Source organism: Nelumbo lutea, chromosome 3, assembly GCF_056320005.1.
Source record: "Nelumbo lutea isolate HS-2025 chromosome 3, American lotus-T2T, whole genome shotgun sequence".
Lineage (NCBI taxonomy): Eukaryota > Viridiplantae > Streptophyta > Magnoliopsida > Proteales > Nelumbonaceae > Nelumbo > Nelumbo lutea.
Window position 1 is genome coordinate 98900514 of NC_142686.1, and position 19663 is coordinate 98920176.

General features: G+C 39.6%; 1 protein-coding gene across 21 annotated transcripts in view; it reads right to left on the reverse strand.

The window, feature by feature from the left end:
• LOC148867115 (putative leucine-rich repeat receptor-like serine/threonine-protein kinase At3g14840) overlaps positions 1-19663 on the reverse strand; it is a 67499-nt gene that overhangs the window by 33601 nt on the left and 14235 nt on the right. For all 21 annotated transcript variants that reach the window (XR_016109961.1, XR_016109960.1, XR_016109963.1 and 18 more), the window contains 2 exons: positions 11632-11667; positions 11424-11470 (listed from right to left, as the gene is read on the reverse strand). Coding sequence is in view for 16 of the 21 variants with exons in the window: in XM_088978367.1 (XP_088834493.1) it covers positions 11424-11470; positions 11632-11667 (83 nt within the window). In the remaining 5 variants the exon portion in view is untranslated. The remainder of the gene's footprint in view (positions 1-11423; positions 11471-11631; positions 11668-19663) is intronic.

The window sequence follows — 19663 nt, forward strand, 5'->3', positions numbered from 1 at the left end:
AGGCTCTTGAATCTATAATCCTAGGGGGTCCCTCCTTACCTGTAGTGGAAACATAGTTTGTAGTGGCATGTGAACTACCTGTATGTACAAAAGAAGTAGAATGGCTACCTCTTGATCCTAGGGGGTCTCTCCAATTCGGGCCTCATTGCAGCTACTGCAATAGACTCTAGGGAAGCGGTAGTAAGTGGTCCTAATAAGTTACCAATCACTACCATATTCACATTTCCCTTCTTTTTTTTTTGAGCCAGCTCGGCACAAGGTGAGGGTAAAGCTTCCAGCAGGTATCTTTGGTATGTTTACGCTTCTTACAGTAATCACAGATTAAATCCTTCTTATCTTCCTTCCTAAGTTCATTTCCACCCTTGTCTCCACTCTGCTTAGGTTTCACTGTGCTAACCATAGCCGACTTCTCAAGGCCTAGGTTCCTCATCATCACATTCCTCTTACTCTCCTCTCCTTGACACAAAGGCATATGCTTGAGAGAGAGTTACACTATCTCTAGAATGAATATGCTGCTGTGCAATGTCATACTCGAGGTTAAGTCCAGCTAGAAACTCAAAAAACCTATTCTTCTCTACTGGCTTCTGATTAGTTGTTGCATCCTTGCCACTTTCCCAAAACACAGTCTCCAAATGATCTATCTCCTGCCATAAGGTTTTGAGGGCTGAAATAAATAGCAACAGATTTATCTCCCTGTCTAGTAGCAATTACCTAGTTTCTCAACTGTTAGGCTCTAACAACATTCTCATTCTGTGTACATCATTATCCAGCCCCCCCCCCCCCAACTTGTAGCAGCCCAGAAAAGTTGCTCCTGCTACCAGTCCATTTTCTTTTCTGCTAATGCAATTAAATGTGGCTCTCAACTCGCATGCTATTCTGTTTACTGCTCTTATAGTGTGCCTGTAACACCAAGGACCAGCTCTTTTATTCTTCATGCACCTGATTACCATACTCGAGTCACTTTCAACCAATAAATTGTTGTAATTTAAAGTTTGCCCAATTTTCAGCCCTTGGAACAGTGCCATCAGTTCTGCCTGACAGAGTTAGCATGCCCTATGGGACCTGAAAGTATTGACAAGATTGTTCCTTCCTCATATCTGAAAAGCACCCCTATCCCTACCAGGTGAGGATTACCTAAGCTGCACCCATCAAAATTCAATTTAATAGCATTTGGTGGTGGAGGGGTCCAAACATAAGATACTAGAAACCTTGGTATAGATGAGTTAGCAATCTGCTTTCAGTCTCTAATTATGTTATCCACCATGTAATGGGTAAAGGCATTTGTAGTTTTGACCCAAGAAGCAAACTTAACTGCTACATTTTTCAATCATTACTTCAGTAGTATGGCTTCAATCCTCAAAAATTATGGCATTCCTTTCTTCCCAAATCACCCAAAGAATGGCAGCTCTAGTGCAAGGGAAAAGAAATTAACACCTAAAAGGCTACTCAAATCTGTTGGAGCAGGCCACCTGCATCCAAAAAGATTAAAAAAAAATGTTCCCACATGCCATAAGCAAAGTGGCAGGAGATTAGCAAGTGTAGAGTAGTTTCACTACTTGACCAACAAAAGAAACAAGCATGAGGTGAAAGACACCAATTTGGACTTATTTTCTGCAAAACCTCACAGGTATTGATCTTTTGATGATAAACCACCAGAAAAAAGCTCTAACTTTGGCTGGAGATGCACAAATAATACAAAGTTTAGGATTGATGTATACAATGGTTTCACATAGAGTTTGTGAAGTTTTATGAATAAAATCAGTTCTTCAAGAGATGCAATCCTCTACATCTTTGGGGACAATATCGTTCAAAGTTTATGGATGATACCATCATCACTGGGAAGTTTACAAGCATTCAAGAAATTGGCTATCTGATAGGATCCTAGAGATTGCAGAGGTAGTTTGGAAAGTAAAAATTAATCAGTCAAAATGCAATTTAGTGGGGATTCATTCTTGAACATGATGAGGTGAAAGAGTGTGCTAGTGCTTCGAGTTGCGAGGCTAAGGATTGGCTAATTAAAGATCTCCAATTGCCTTTTGAGAGTGCTCTGATGGATGTTTCATTTTGGGAAGCGGTCATTGAAAGGTTTGCTAAAAAACTGGCAACCTGGAAAAAGAAATATATCCAAGGGAGGTAGGTTGACTCTAATGAAATCCACCTTTCCAATCTTTCGATGTATTTCTTCTCCTTCTCCAAAGCTCCTGTTGAGGACATTAAGAGAACAGAAAAAATTATTAGGGGTTTCCTTTGAAACCTAGGGGATGAGAAAAATAATTACTTGACAAACTGGAAAAGTGACACTAAAAATAACGTAATAGGTGGTTGGGTGTTGAGAGATTTAAAGCAAAAAAAAAAAATATGCTTTATTGGGGAAATGGATGTGAAGGTTTGCCAAGGAGAGGGATGCTTCATGGCATTCAATGAACAAAAGTATTTATAGAATGGATCCCAATGGGAGGGATTCTAGGTGCCCAAAAATCTCAGTCTTAACGTTTCCTTTAAAAGTCATTTTGACCACACTGCCTACTTTCTCTCAATCTATCAAACATTGTTGGAAATAATATTTCCATGTATTCACTCAGAGTCAAATGTACTTTGTATTTGATCATCTTTGTTAACAAACCAAGACTTTTGTTAATAAGCTATTCTTATTACAGTTGTACCTACTTTTAGCTGGAAGGTCCTCAGGCTCAGGTTATAGGGCATCCACATGACAAGTGGGACTTATCATGGGAGATCTAACCCAAATCCTTATAGCCTATGGTTGGTACATGGATGGTTTCTATTGTTAGACAGTTATGCCCTTAGCTCCAATCAGATTGATGTATCTTTTGACATTTATTGTAAATGAATAAAGTACATAATTGATCAATGTCATTGTGGTGTGTTTCTGGGTAATACCCTTAAACTGGACACTTATGAGACTCGTGTTAGTTTAGAATCTTCACAGCCGTTGGATAGATCTGGGGAGATTTATCCTGCCAAGGCTGACACAGATGTGCCGCCAAGTTGGTTGGGGTGGCTTGTCTCAGCTACCAGGGTGAGACCTGAGGTACATGCAGTGTGGGTTTTCTTGAAACCCTGAACCAAACCAAATTTCAATGTTGCCCTGGACCTTGAAGATAGATGGGCAAAACTGGAATGTTACACCTAACACCTAGACTCGATTATGGTACTGCACTAGGTGTTGAATTGGGTTGTCTTTGATATGCCAATCAGTGAGATCCTTAGAGGGGGTCAAAAGCTGGGTATGTTGGGGCAGTCTGAGAATTCACCTGAGTGGGTGATCATAGTGACAGAATCAACCCCTTTGTCGGACAAAGTGAATGATCGGGTATTGCACTCTCTCTGATGGAAACCTAAACTGCCAGCTGCTGATTTCAAACGTTGAAATTTGTTTTTGCAAAATATATTTATATAGAGATATACAAATATATTATGGTTTCTGCTAGAATGCTCGAGTCAGGGGTATTTTGGTCATTCTGGTTTATCTTCTTGAAAGTGAAAGGTCTATTGTATCTAAGTTTAAGTTATGTGTCCATCTTCTATGAGGAACAGAATTGTCTTTCTTGTAACTTAAGTTTTATGAATAAAATTCAAGTGGGTCGGCTAGGAGAGTGATTTTTCACATTCTCTCTTCCAGTCTGGCCGAATACTCTTCTTCTCTCCTTCTTTCTCTTTTCTTTCTTCTTTCTTCTTTTCTACTTTGACCTAGAATCAACTAGGGTTCATTCACATGGTATCTGAGCCATAAGGTCTCGTGTTTTTCTTGTTGCTGTCTTCTTCTTGGGTTCGCCACCAGCTTCACAGTAGGTTTCATCATCCTACAGCTGACCTGATTGGAGACTTGATAAAAGGCTGAAAAGGAGTTGCCATTTTGAGGGCCTGGAGGTGAGAATGCCTCTGGCCGGTGCTGTGGTGGACAGGTATGAACACTACTGTTGTTTGTCCAAATAAGGGACTGTGAATGTTTTCTTTTTGCTTCGAAAGTTAGTTGTGGTGATGTTCGGTGTGACTGATATGCATTTCAGTCGTGTTCCTCTGCATTTCCCTTTGTATGTATGTTGAAGGAAGAGTTGTCGACTGCTGAAGCTCACAACAGCAGTAGATTGGTGGTGGTTGTGTCGTGGTGATTGGTGTATCTATGTTTCCTATACCTTGTGTGTAATCAGTTCTGCAGTGTGCAGCCCAAGTGTTTGATGTGAGGACTGAGTGATTTCAGTCTTAGTGTGTTGATGGTGAAGGGTTCTGCAGTGTGCAGCCCAAGTGTTGGATGTGAAGACTGAGTGATTTCAGCCTTAGTGTGTGGTGTGTAATGTGTATTTAAAGAAGCTGGAATTAGTGGTGTTATAAGTGAGATAAGTCTTGTGAAAGAGTGTGAGGTTGTGTTGTATATTTGAAGGTGAAATAATTAAGATGGCTTCATTTGCAAATGGGAATGACAACAAAACTGGCATCAAGCTATCCTCAGATTATCTAACTGTTCAAATGACATCCATCAAGTTGAATGATGAGAACTATGTACCATGGGCAAAATCCGTGGAGGTGTTCTTGAAGGCTAAGAGGAAAGTGAAACATGTGAGAGAGGAGAAACCTCCCTCTGATTCCCCTGGGTTCAGTGATTGGGAACAAGATGATGCACAAATAATGACATGGCTTTGGAACAGCATGGAACCAAAGATTAGTGTGAACTTCATGTTCCTAGATACGGCCAAAGAAATCTGGGATCATGCTAAAAAGTTGTATTCTGGACAGGACAACACAACTAGGGTATATCAGTTATACCAAGAGTACTTCAATTTGAAGCAAGGAAGTCAAAGCTTAGAAGAGTATTCTGCAAGTTTGAGGAACATCCGCAATGAGCTGAATGTGTATCATCATCTAACATCAGATGTCCAGATCCAATAACAGCAACGTGAACAGCTTGATGTGACTAGGTTTCTTGTGGGCTTGAAGGCTGAGTATGAGCCTGTCAGAGTACAGATATTGGGGAGATCAGCTCTCCCTTCAGTTGAAGAAGTTTTTGCCCGTCTTAAGAGAACATCCATTGAGCCAGTAAAACATTCTTCCTTCTCTGATAGATTTGGTCTGGTAGTGACTAAAGGGAGTGGCCGTGGAAGTAGAAGTGGTGGCAGCAGTGGCCCTCCAAGCAACCGTGGTGGGCACATGTTTAACCGGACTAGTAGCTGAACTGGAGGCCGAGAGTCAGGGGGGGCCGTGGAAAAGGAAGAGGTAATGCTCAGAGAAAATGTACACATTGTGGCTTAGAGGGGCACACAGTTAATTTCTGCTATGATTTACGTGGTCCACCCAACACTTGGGCTAACCATGCTACATCTAAGGGTAGTAGCACAATTACTGAAAGCCAGCAAACTGACCCAAGTCCCTCCGCACCCGCTTGTGCCTCTGGACAGGAAATGGTGAGTGTACCACGGGCAGTATATGAGAAGTTCCTTCAAACATCTCAGCAGAATTCAGCTACGCTTGCCCACTCAGGTATGACTTGTTTAGCTTCCAAAGCCTCACCCTGGATCATTGATTCTGGAGCCTCAGACCATATGTCTGGGACTTCTAATGTTTTTTCTTCCCTTTCTCACTCCTCCACATCTTCGACAATTACACTTGCTAATGGTTCTACATCTCCTATTTGTGGTGTTGGTGATGTTGATCTCTCCTCCTTGTTTTTATCTTCTGTTTTATATGTTCCTAAGTTCCCTTTTAACCTTATGTCTGTTAGTAGATTAACCAAGTCCCTTAATTGTTCTGTAACCTTCTATCCTTCTTCTTGTGTGTTTCAAGATCTCAAGACGGGGAAGAAGATTAGTGGAGGGCATGAAACAGGTGGTTTGTATTACCTTGATGGTGGTGGCCCCCCAGTGGCTTTTCAGTCCTCTCTTACTCCTCTCCAATGGCACTACAGACTTGGTCATCCCTCTCTCAAGGCTTTGATGCTGCTCGTTCCTTCCTTGAGTCATCTTTCATCATTAGATTGTGAGTCATGTCAGTTGGGAAAACATCATCGAGTCTCATTTAGTCCAAGAACTGATAGTCGTGTCTCAAGTCCTTTTGCTTTAGTTCATTCTGATGTATGGGGTCCAGTTAAAGTGGTGTCATACAATGGGTTTAAGTATTTTGTAATCTTTGTTGATGACTTTTCAAGGATGACATGGATCTATCTTATGAAAGACCGTAGTGAAATCTTCTCTATTTTTTAGAAATTTCATGCTGAAATACGCACTCAATTTGGTGTTCATATGAAAATACTTCGCTTCGATAATGCCGAAGAATACATCTCTTCACCATTTCAGCAATACCTAGAACATCATGGAATAATTCATCAAACTTCTTGTGCCTACACCCCGCAACAAAACGGTGTAGCTGAATGGAAAAATAGACATCTTTTTGAAACTGCTCGGTCCTTGATGATCAATATGCATGTTCCAAAGCATTTTTGGAGTGATGCTATTCTTACATCCTGTTATCTAATAAATAGGATGCCCATGTCAATCCTTGGAAGTCAATCCCCCTTCTCCGTGTTGTTTCCCACTTTGTCTCCATTTCCTCTCACCCCAAGAGTCTTTGGCTGTGTTTGTTTTGTTCAACACTTGGGGCCTGGAGTAGACAAGCTAGATGCTCGAGCTACGAAGTGTATTTTTCTTGGTTACTCTAGGACTCAGAAAGGGTATAAGTGTTATAACCCAAAATTTCATAAATCGTTTGTGTGCTCTGATGTCACCTTCTTTGAATCAGTCCCATTTTTCTCAGATGTTGGGGTCTCTTCTCCCTCTGTGGTTCCTCTTCCTGTACCGGTTGTGGACCCTCCTTCCGTAGCTCCCATTCCTACTGTAGATGCACATCATATGCCTGTTACTACAGAGAGGCCACCAATTACTCAAGTGTATACCCGCAGAAGTGCTTCAGCCCCTCCTCCACTTCAGCACTTGTCGACGGATCCTGCTACTGCTCCTCCCTCAGATCTTGATCTCCCTATTGCTTTGCAGAAAGGTAAACGTACTTGTACTTCTCATCCCATTTCAGACTATGTTTCCACTGCTCACCTTTCTGCTTCTCATTGCAAGTTTATATCATTACTCTCATCGGTTCCCATTCCCAAGACTGTATAGGAAGCCCTTACCGCCCCAGGGTGGCGGCAAGCCATGGAAGAGGAACTCTCTGCTCTCCAACATAATCACACATGGGAACTCACCGCCCTTCCTCCTGGTAAGCACACTGTTGGGTGTAAATGGGTCTATACAGTGAAGCATCTTCCTGATGGCAGTGTGGAACGATTGAAGGCACGGTTAGTGGCCAAGGGCTATTCTCAGTTATATGGTGTGGACTATATAGAGACATTCTCTCCTGTGGGTAAAATTGGTTCAGTTCGGGTGTTGATCTCATTAGTTGCTATGTATGATTGGCCTCTTGTACAACTTGACATCAAAAATGCCGTTCTACATGGTGATCTTGTTGAGGAGGTGTATATGGAGCAACCACCAGGGTTTGTTGCTCAGGGGGAGGCTGGTAAGGTGTGTAGGCTCAAAAAGGCAATTTATGGACTGAAACAATCTCCACGTGCATGGTTTGGCAGGTTCAATGAAGTGGTGAAGGCCTTTGGGATGAAACAGTGTCAGTTTGATCATTTTGTGTTCAGCTATAACTCAAAGGATGGGAAAATCTTGCTAGTCGTGTATGTGGATGATATTGTCATAACTGGAAGTGACAGCAATGGAATTGACAGGCTAAAAAGATTTTTACAGGACTCCTTCAATACGAAAGATCTGGGAAAGCTAAAGTATTTCCTAGGAATAGAGGTTGCGAGGTCAAAACAGGGAATCAACCTATGTCAGAGAAAATATGTCCTTGATCTACTTGAAGAAACAGGGTTGCTAGGTGCCAGACCAGCAGAGACTCCTATAGAACTCAATGCCAAGTGTGGATGTAGGTGAAGAGTTTGATGATCCTGGAAGATACAGAAGGTTGGTGGGAAAGTTGAACTACCTGACCATTACCCGACCAGATATATCATTTGCTATGAGTGTGGTGAGTCAGTTTATGCAACATCCCCGGGTTCCTCACTGAGAAGCTGTTCTGAGAATTGTTAGGTACCTAAAGGGTGCTCTAGGTTGTGGTTTGTTATACCAAAAGGGAGGAACTCTTGAGATAGTAGGGTACACAGATGCTGACTGGGCTGGCTCTATATTAGACAGGAGGTCAACCACAGGGTATTGTACTTTCCTAGGTGGAAATCTTGTAACTTGGAAGAGCAAGAAACAAACAATGGTGGCAAGAAGTAGTGCAGAAGCAGAGTACAGGGCTATGGCCCATACCACATGTGAACTAGTATGGCTAAAGAACTTACTAGAGGAGATGGGATTCTCAATTGACAAACCCATGAAACTATACTATGATAACCAAGCTGCTGTTCACATCTCATCCAATCCCGCCTTATCTCTTTACAAAGGGATTGTCTCGGGGAAGGATAGATTACATTTGTAACAAGCTGGGACTATATGATATATATTTTCCATCTTGAGGGGGAGTGTTAGAATGCTCGAGTCAGGGATATTTTGGTCATTCTGGATTATCTTCTTGAAAGTGAAAGGTCTATTGTATCTAAGTTTAAGTTATGTGTCCCATCTTCTATGAGGGATAGAATTGTCTTTCTTGTAACTTAAGTCTTCTGTTGAGACTCCTCCTCCTTCAAATGAGTCAAGGGAGGATCAGTCATTTCATTCTCATTCCAGTGTTCCTATCCCTCCTCCTTTACCTCCTCATCCTCTTTTTAATCCCAGGTCGTATCAATGGCAGAGAACCAAAAATGAGCATATTGTTTCCCCTACAACACATGAGCCTCCTACACTTCCAGTCACAGAAGAGACAACAAGTACTGATACAGCCCCTTTGGAGTCATCCTTCCCAGACCTTGATATCCCTATTGCTATTAGGAAAGGAAAAAGGAAGTGTACTGCACATTGCATTTCCAAACACCTTTCTTATAGTTTGCTCTCTCCTTCATATTTTGCCTACCTTTCTTCTGTTGCTTCTAACCCAATTCCCAGGTCTGTGTCATAAGCTCTTACTATTCCAGAATGGAGGGATGCTATGAGAACAAAAATTGATGCCCTGCACAAGAATGACACTTAGGAAGTGGTTGATTTACCTAAAGGGAAGGATCCAGTAGGCTCTAAGTGGGTTTTTACTATTAAATATCATGTTGATGGCACCATTGAAAGGTACAAGGCTAGGCTGGTTGCTAAAGGTTATACACAAACATATGGGATTGATTATTTGGAGCCCTTTGCTCCCGTTGCCAAGATGACTTCTGTGAGAGTTCTGCTATCTCTGGCTGCACACTCAGACTGGCCACTTTATCAGCTGGATGTAAAGAATGCATTTCTGAATGGAGAGTTACATGAGGAGGTATATATGTCTCTTCCTCCAATGATGTATGAAACATATATGAAAGGGAAGGTCTACAGGCTAAAGAAATCTCTTTATGGACTTAAACAGTCCCCTAGAGCATGGTTTGAAAGGTTTAGGGCTGCCCTTGTTAGCTTTGGCTATGTACGAACACAGTCTGATCATACCCTCTTTGTGAAGAGGAGAGGATCCTTGGCCGTTTACCCGATTGTGTATGTTGATGATATTGATGTGACTGGTAATTATGTATCAGGGATTAATGATCTCAAATCTTTCCTTCATACAAAGTTTGAGATCAAAGATCTAGTGGAATTGAGATACTTTCTTGGCATAGAAGTTGCTAGATCCAAGGATGGGATCCTTATCTCTCAGAGAAAGTATGTACTTGATTTGCTCTCTGAAACAGGGAAGATGGGTGCTAGACCAGTTGCTACTCCTATTGATATGAGTCATAAATTCTCTACTTCAGATGGAATATTGTTGAAAGATAAGGGAGTCTTCCAGAGACTACGTGGAAAACTTCTCTATCTATGCATGACTTAGCTAGACATTGCATATGCTGTCAGTTGCATTAGTCATGCATGCTCCTAGGGATACTCACATGGCAGCAGTAGAGAGGATTTTGTGTTATTTGAAGGGTTCCCCTAGAAAGGGAACTCTATTTGCTAAGCATGACCATATGAAAATTGAAACTTACACAGATGCTGATTGGGCCGGAAACATTGATGTCAGAAGATCTACCTCTAGGTACTGTAGCTTGGTGGCAGGTAATATTATCTCTTGGAGAGTAAGAAACAATTAGTTATTGCCCGATCTTCAACCAAAGCTGAATACAGAGCCATGGCTCATGGAGTTTTTGAACTACTGTGGCTTAGATCCTTGATGGAGGAATTGGGTATTGAGCATGTAAGCCAATGATGTTATACTATGATAATCAGGCTGCCATCAACATTACTCACAATCCAGTACAACATTACAGAACTAAACATATTGAAGTTGACAAACACTTCATTCGATAAAGAGTAGCTTCTGGAGAGGTGTCTACCTTTCATCACTTCTGAAGGACAGTTAGTTGATTTCTTCACCAAGGGCATTCCCAAGGTTAAACTTCAGCATGATACTGACAAGCTTGGCATGATTGACATCTATGCTCAGCTTGAGGGGGTGTGTAGAGAAGATGGGCCGAATGGACCATAGGCTGTTTATCTTTTTTTATCTTTTATGTTCTTTGCTGTAATGGGCCTTAATCTGAGCTTTATTCTTTCTTATGTTATGTTTTTTAATTTCTGCCCAACTAGGGGCCTCTCTATAAATTACTAAAGTTTAACTTAATGAAATAGAATTAAGGGAGTAAGATAGGAGGTTATGTTCGAAAATCTCTCTCTCTAAACCCTAGTTGCCACCACCTTCTTCTTCTTCTCTCTTCTTGAAATCTGATTTCTGCAACTTTTTAAACAGTCCTTTCTTTTCAAAAGGCTATTTTTCTTCTGATACTTGCCTTGGGTTCCATGTAGGTCATAAAAGTTAAATTTAATTATACAATGATAACTTATATTTTACCCTTTACTTGCACACGTGCATAACACTTGCTCTTAGACTAGTATTAATAAAACTAAACACTGGACCAGTTCTCTTATTCTTTCTTTTTCTTTGCTTTCTCCTTAATGCAGAAATCTCCATGTTGTAACCTTATTAATGCATTCACTTGAAAATGTTCATTTTTATTTTGCTTGAAATGGATAATGGATCTTTAAAATGGTTTGAAGTTTGATTCGTAAAAATCATTTGCATGGGGCTTGAAATGGTTTGAAGTTTCATTCTTAAAAATCATTTGCATAGTTTGAAGTTTGATTTTTAAAAATCATTTGCTTGAAATGCATTCTCAAAAATAGATAATTTATTGGAAACATAAAGTAGAATGTTAACATCAAGAACAAATATCTGAAGCAAAAAAAAAGAACATAAAAAGCAACATATACTTTTTTATTTTCAAAAGAACATACTTTTCTCTCGACACTGAGAACTTTGCAAGCATGGCTGTGCTCCATTTCTAGGTCCAATACCACACCAAGATCAAGTAAGTTTCAACAGAAACATAGTCAGATGATGATTTGACATGTAACAATCAAACTAATAAAATAGCAAACACATTTTTCATTGTTTTCTGATCTAAATCAAAACTTAAAATGCAATTCTAAAGAAAGAACTTACGAGCTGTTTCTAAACGTAGAGCTCCTGAATAAGTTTCTGCAGGACATAATATAGAGTGAAACATAAGGATTTTTTAACAAAGTATCTAAACAATAGAAGAAATCAATATTTATTTAATAATAATGGAGCAGTTGATTACACATCTTGAATTCAAAGTTTTGGATGATTTGCCTTTTGGAGATGATATTTTGTCAACTTCAAACCTTATACATGATGATCAATGCTGATGTACTTCTTAGTTTTATTTCTTCTTTCTTTGATGAAATATATGATGTAGGATGGGTAGGGCCCTACTAACTTAGGATCTGGTGGTGGGCTTTGTGAGGTTAAATGAATGCTGTGGGTGTTTAGAGGTGAAGAATATGAATAGAAAAGCAAGTAGAATACTTGCTGCTAGGGTAAACAGAAATTTGACAGGCCACTTATAAAGGAAACAGATATGAAGAGAGGGGAGAAAAAGAGAAAATTTTCTGGCAACAACCAGAGTTAACTAAACCAATTTTTCTTTCATCAAATCACCCTTCTCAACTCCCATTACAATGCCTCTATTTATAGACTCAACTTACTAACTCGGATGTTCCCTTACAGACTTCAATTTGGACTCAGAAACTGATCCTAAACAACTCCTAATTGCTATAAAAAATAAGACAAATCCACAAGTAACTCGTTAGGACACTTAAACAAGTACTGCAACTCCTAAACAAATCTAGTAACACTTTAGTCCTACTAAGACTAACTAAATTTAAAGACACCAGAAATTACTAAAAATAGGAATTATGAAAATTACTATAAATAGTAAATCTGAGAGTTACCAAAAATAGTGATTTTGAAATAAAAATCTAAAAAAAACAAAACCATGTTCTTAAGGCACCAACAACTAGAAAATAAATAAAAAAATGAAACAATACCAATATTCTATAACCCAAAAATTCTGAAATTGGTATAGGAATTGGAATATTGGTTTCTTCCCCATAAATTCTTTCCATGTTTCTACCCCTGCAACAATATCTTAAGTTTTTCTGTAAAATCCTTTTTTGTTAATGGATGTCTTTTTTTATTATTGAGAAAAATAGAGACAAAGTCTTAACTATGGAAATATTTTATCACAATATTAGTTGAGGACCCAAACAACATATCCAGAAAATGAATGCAGCAAAAATGCGAATGCTAAGATGGATGAGTGAAAAAACTAGAAAGGATAGGATTAGGAATGAATTTATCCATAGGAAACTAGGAGTAGCTCCAATAAGTGAAAATGAGAGAGAGTAGACTAAAGATGGTTTGGGCATGTGCATAGAAGACCACCAACTGCGCTAGTTAGAAGAAGTGATATGTTACACATTGAAGGTGCTAGAAGAGCTCGGAGTAGACCAAAAAGGACATGGATAGAAGTAGTAAGAAATGATCTAAGCACTAATAATTTAACAATGGATTTTTTTTGTGATAAAATGAAATTTCATTAAAAGAAAATTGAGTACATTCTTTCAGGTGAGAAGACATCACCATAAACATGAATACAATCAGAAAATTACTAGCTTATCATAAAGTTTTCTAGATTATAATTTAACAATGGATATGACTTTAAATAGAACAGAGTGGCAAAACAGGATTCATGTAGCCACCCCATATAGTTGGGATAATACATGGATGATGATGATGATGAATACTAGTCAAGGACCCGTGCGGTGCAATGGGCTTTGTTAAGAGAAAGAAAGGCATAAGGAGTCTTACGACATTGTGGATTGGGCTAAGATGAACTCAACCTACCCTAAGAATTATTTTGGGTTATGTATTTTTTGATAAATTGTATTATCCAATGACCCAATGGTTAAGTTAGTCACTCAACATCCCTCCAAAAATGGAGGTATAGGATCAAGCCCATAAAACACAGCCTTTCTATGGTTAAGTTGGTCGACCTTGCATGCACCTTGCTCTGTTCCCACCCCAAGTTCCGCTATATTGTGTACTATGTAATACCAAAAAAAAAGGGATAATTTGTATTAATTTTTATTAAATTTATATTTTAAATTGATTTAAATTTTATTTGCAATGCACAGGTTTTGTTAAGTGAAATAGCATTAGAGTAAAAGTAGCATTAATACATTTACAAGAAAGCCCTTATAGACCAAAAGGATTACAAGAAAGCCCTTATAGAGTTGATAGAAAAAAAAAACAAAGTAATAAAAGATGCAATACAACAAGGGCTATAATATTAGAATTTATCAATACTCTCCACACTCTCCATCAAGAAACATGTCTCAGATAAACTAACAATCCACCTTAATATATTTAATCCTCATGAAAAATGGGATTCGAGGCAATCTTGATAGCATTGGTGTTGTCAACATAAAGAGAAATCAAAGTACAAAGATGAACACCAAGATCATCAAAGAGGGATTGCAACCAAACAATTTCACTACAGATAGATGACATAGCTCTATACTCTACTTCTATAGAGGACTTGGAGACTGTTTGTTTTTTCTTGCATTTTTAAGAAATAAGGGTCACGTATGACCTGCTTTCTCTACTTGTTGGCTTGATGCCTTGTGTGTAAGTATCTCCCCTTGTGATTATTGCTTGTAGACCTGCTGAGAAAACTAGTAGGCTGGGACTGCTACTCCGTACAGGTCTGAAAATCAGATCTTTCATCTTGTTTTTTCTAGAAATTGGTGCTGGTCTTGTGCTCAGATTAAGTCTAAAAACTGCAGTGTGGGTGGACTAATCACTTGTTGTGTGTGGAGTTTTTTGTTCTGATATAAGGAGGGATCCTAAGTGGAAGTTTTTTGATAAAAAAAATCTGTCTTGACCATGTTTTCTGAGAATTCTGCTACTTCAGGGATTTTTGGAAATCAAAATGGGGTAAGTGGGGGAGTGGATATGAGTTTCCCCATGGCTGTCATTCCCTTTGATGGTCTGAATTACCTTGAATGTTCTAGGGGAATAAAACTCTACATCACTTCTAGGGGAAAAATATGATACATCAATGGGAAAGTGAAGTAACCGAAGAGCAGAAGTGCTGAATATGATAGATGGAAGCAAGAAAATAGTATGGTGATGTCTTGGCTCTTGGTTTCCATGCTGCCACAGGTGAGAAAAACTTTTATGTGGGCTGAAACTACTTGTGAAATATGGGAACAAGCAAAGTCCACCTATTCAGAGCAAAGACACTACGCCAAGATATACCAACTGCAAGCTGAATCGTCCACTTGTAAGCAGGGAAAAAGGAGTCTCTCGGGGTACTATTCGGATCTGACATCGATATGGGAAGAACTTGATTACTATCAGAATGTTAACTGGAAGTGTGATGAGGATGCAAAGGCATACAAATCACTTGTATCTCAACAATGGGTACTTGCCTTCCTCTTGGGGCTGAATCCTTCATATGAGTCCATCAAGGTGCAGATCTTGGGAAGTAAAGACTTGCCATCAATTCAGGAGGTTTATGCCTTGGTTCAGTCAGAATAAAGTAGAAGAAACGTGATGATTTCTAAGAGGGGGAGCCAGTTGCTCTAGCAGTCCGGGGAAATTCAGATACTAATGTTGGAGGTGGTTCTAAGAAGGGTGACTCTCAGAAGAGAACAGATGATAAGAGTAAGCTTTGGTGCACTCATTGCCAAAAGGCAAGACACCAGGGGAGCCAGTTGCTCTAGCAGTCCGGGGAAGTTCAGATACTAATGTTGGAGGTGGTTCTAAGAAGGGAGACTCTCAGAAGAGAACAGATGATAAGAGTAAGCTTTGGTGCACTCACTGCCATAAGGCAAGACACCAAAGATACTTGCTAGGATCTCCATGGAAAACCTAAATGGGCACAGGATTTGGGTAAGAAGTCAACAATGATCAGGGCAAGAAACCAAGTCAGCAGAATCAGAAAAGGTATAACTCAACTAATATGGCATTTCAAGAGATTGGTCCCATGGTAACTCAGGAAAGGCATCCCAGTTCTGATCCTAAGGAAGAGATCATCAACTCTTTCCGTGACCATTTGGAGTTATATGGTAGGACTCTTCGCCAGATGGATACTGGTCCTAGTCCTTCTACCTCTTTTGCATCTGCTTCAGGTAACACTGCCACTGCCTTTCATGTGTCATCTCGTACCTCTATTACCCTTGGGTAATTGACTCCGGAGCCTCAAACCACATGACCAGTAAGTCAAATTCATTTCAGGCATACAATCTTCTCTCTAGGAGAGATAAGGTGAGACTAGCTGATGGCTCTTTCTCCACCATAGTCGGCCAAGGAACCATATCTCTCCCACTCAGCCTTACCCTTTCTAGCGTACTACATGTTCCTAAATTACCTAAAAATCTGCTTTCCATTAGTAGTATTACTCACTCATTGAACTGTTCAGTTACTTTCTATCCGTCTTCATGTGTGTTTTAGGATTTGGCCTCGGGGAAGACGATTGGTAGAGGAAGCATGGTGGATGGTCTCTACGTGTTGGAGAATAAAGTTGGTCTTGTGGCTATAGAGTCTTTGAGTTCGTCCGGTGAGAGTTAAGCTTATTTATGGCATAGTCGTCTTGGTCATCTTTCTTTTGAGTCGTTAAAAGTTATGTTTCCAAAGTTGTTTGAGTCTTTATCAGTGAGTCAGTTATAGTGTCAGATATGTCAATTGAGTAAACATTGTAGAAGCTCTTTTCCTTTGAGAAATAAAATATCTGAATTTCCGTTTCATATTGTTTATTCTGATGTTTGGGGCCCTGTTACTCTACCTAATGAGGCTGGATATAAGTACTTCATTACCTTGATCGATGATTACTCTAGATACACCTGGGTTTACCCTATGAGATCTAGAGAGGAAGTGCCTAAAATTGTGAAAGACTTTCAACGCATGGCATTCACTCAGTTCCAAACTGAAATCCATATTTTCCAGTCGGACAATGCAAAGGAATACTTCCATAGTGATCTCACTGAATTCTTTGCTTCGAGTGGATCACTTCAACGAAGCTCTTGTGCTAGGACACCTCAACAAAACGGTGTTGCTGAAAGAAAAAACCGTCATCTTCTTGAAGTAGCTCATGGCTTGTTAATCCATATGAATGTTCCGAAGCGCTTTTGGATGGATATTGTTCTAAATGCTACGTACATCATCAACCGTATGCCCTCTCGGTTACTAGAGTATAAGGCCCCACATCAGCTTTTGTTTCCTACAACTCTGTTGTTCCCCATTCCAATGCATGTTTTTGGGTGTCGTTGCTTTGTTCATAACTTGTCACCTACTCGGTGTAAACTTGATCTTCATGCTATTCCTTGTGTCTTCCTTGGTTACCCTCTATCTTAAAAGGGGTACCGTTGCTATGATACCGTCTCTCGTAAGTACTATGTCTCAATAGATGTGTCCTTCTTTGAGAATCAACCTTTCTTCTTGGTTTCTCCTCAAGGGGAGAGTAGGGTTGAGGAGAAACAGGCTCAGACTCAACTACCTCCTCTACCTGACCCTCCTCCATTCCGTGTCTTTCTTTGCTGCCACAAAAGCCAGCAGAGTTCAAGAGCCGTGGAACCTGACACTATGCAACCAACATCATCGGCTTCACCGAAGGTTGATCCTTCCCATCAGCCAGGTACACTTGCTTCCATTGATATGCCTGCTCCTCTCAAAGTTGATTCCCCTATCATTAATGATCTTGATGTTCCTATTGCTAAGAGAAAGGGTGTTAGATCTTATACCACTAATCATCCTATCTCTAATTTTGCATCCTATGATCACGTTTCACGTTCATTTTGTGCATTCCTCTCCTCTGTGGACAGTGTCCCTATTCCTAAGAATGTGGCAGAAGCTTTATCCAAACTTGAATGGACAGATGCAATGTAGGAAGAAATTGATGCATTACACAAAAATGGCACTTAGGAGTTGGTGGATCTTCCTGAAGGGAAGGAACCAGTGGGTTGCAAGTGGGTGTTCACAGTGAAACACAAGGTTGATGGAACTATTGAAAGGTACAAGGCTAAATTGGTAGCAAGAGGTTTTACACAGGTATATGGAGTGGACTGTGCAGAGACTTTTAAACCAATAGCCAAGATGAAATCTATTAGGATTCTTCTTTCATTAGCAACAAATCTTGATTGGGAACTTCACTAATTGGACATCAAAAATGCTTTACTGAATGGTGATTTGGAAGAGGAAGTGTACATGACCCAACCTCCAGGTTTTTGTGCCAAAAGCAATGAACAAAAAGTGTGCAGGCTAAAAAAATCTTTATATGGGTTGAAACAATCACCTCGGGCTTGGTTTAGTAAGTTCCACTTAGTAGTTCAATAGATGGAGTTCAAACAAGGCCAGTCAGATCACACTTTATTTGTGAAAAAATGTGAAAGGAAAATTGCAGCTCTAATTGTGTATGTGGATGACATAGTGATCACAGGAGATTGGGAGGCTAAAATACGGAGACTAAAAAAATTCTTAGCCACTCAATCTGAGGTGAAAGATCTAGGCCCCTTATGTTATTTCCTTGGAATTGAATTTGCCCGCTCTCACAAGGGCATCTTTATTTCCCAACGGAAATATGTACTAGATCTACTAGAAGATATAGGCAAGTTGGGAGTAAAACCAATTGACTCACCAATTGAACCTAACCATCATCTAAGAGACAGTCAGGGAGAGTTCTTAAAAGATGTGAAGAAGTTTCAAAGACTTGTAGGGAGACTCTTGTATTTGTCTATGACCAGGCCTGGTATTGCTTATACAGTGGGTGTCCTTAGTCAGTTCATGCACAATCCTAAGATAAATCACCTTGAAGCTGCAGAGAGGATCCTCAGATACCTCAAGAAGTTTCTTGGAGCTGGTTTGCTGTTCCAGAAACATGGACATTTGAAGGTGGAGGTATATACTGATGCTAATTGGGCAGGGGCAGTTGATGACCAAAAGTCAACCAATGGATATTGTGCCTTTGTAGGGGGAAACCAAGTCACATGGAGAAGTAAGAAGCAAAGTGTGGTGGCTAGGTTTAGTGCTGAAGCAGAATACAAAGCTATGTCTCATGGAGTTGCTAAAATCATGTGGATAAGAAATTTGTTAGGAGAATTGGGTTTTAGAGTTAGCAACCCTATGTCACTCTATTGCGACAATATGGCTGTTATCAACATTGCAGCTAATCCAGTCCTCCATGATAAAACGAAACACATTGAAGTGGACAAGCATTTTATTAGAGAGAAACTTGTAAATGGAGAAATGTATACTCCATATGTCAGCTCAGAGGAACAACTTGTAGATATCTTCACCAAAGGTCTTCATCATGTACGACACAATGATTTGTGTGACAAGTTAGGCATGATTGACATCTATGCCCAACTGGAGGGGGAGTGTTGAAATAATTTAGTTATTTGTGCTAGGGTCTGTTTGGCTAGTTAAAACCTTTTTTTTATTTTCTATTATTGTACTTCACTTACAGTAGGGGCACAAGAGTCTTTTCCCTTCTTATTTTTGCTGCCCTATATAATATAATAGAAGTTGGCACCGCTAGCACTGTTCCATTGCTCCAAACCTTTTCTTCTTCCTTTCTTTCTTCTTCTTTTCTCTCTTCTTCCCTTCTCTTCTCTACTTCCCTTCTCTTCTCTACTTCCTCATATTTCAATCGGATTTATTGCCAAGAGGAGTATCTAGATAACTTTGTTAAACTTGTATCTCATAAGTCTTCAAATAAGATAGGAAGTCTCCATTAGTGTACTCCCCCCCTAAATCTGAGCAAACGATACATACATAAGACTAAAACAGAACTCCTACCATGGCACAAAATAACCGAAATGTTAGGAAAACTCCAAATGTGTGCCTAAGAAAATAAATCCAAGTGTACCTAATACAATCATCAATAAATAATAAAAAATACTTGTATCCCAACTAAGAAGTAATAGAAGAGGTCCAAACATCAGTATGTATAATTTCAAATGGAGAAGTAGCATGCTTAGACTTAATGAGAAAAAGGCAAAGTATGGCTCTTACTCAAACAACAAGAAGCATATGAAGAATCAAATGTTTGCAAAGAAGGAATTTTGTTTCTTATAAAACCAAAGTCAAACAAAAACTTTAAGTTTTCAAA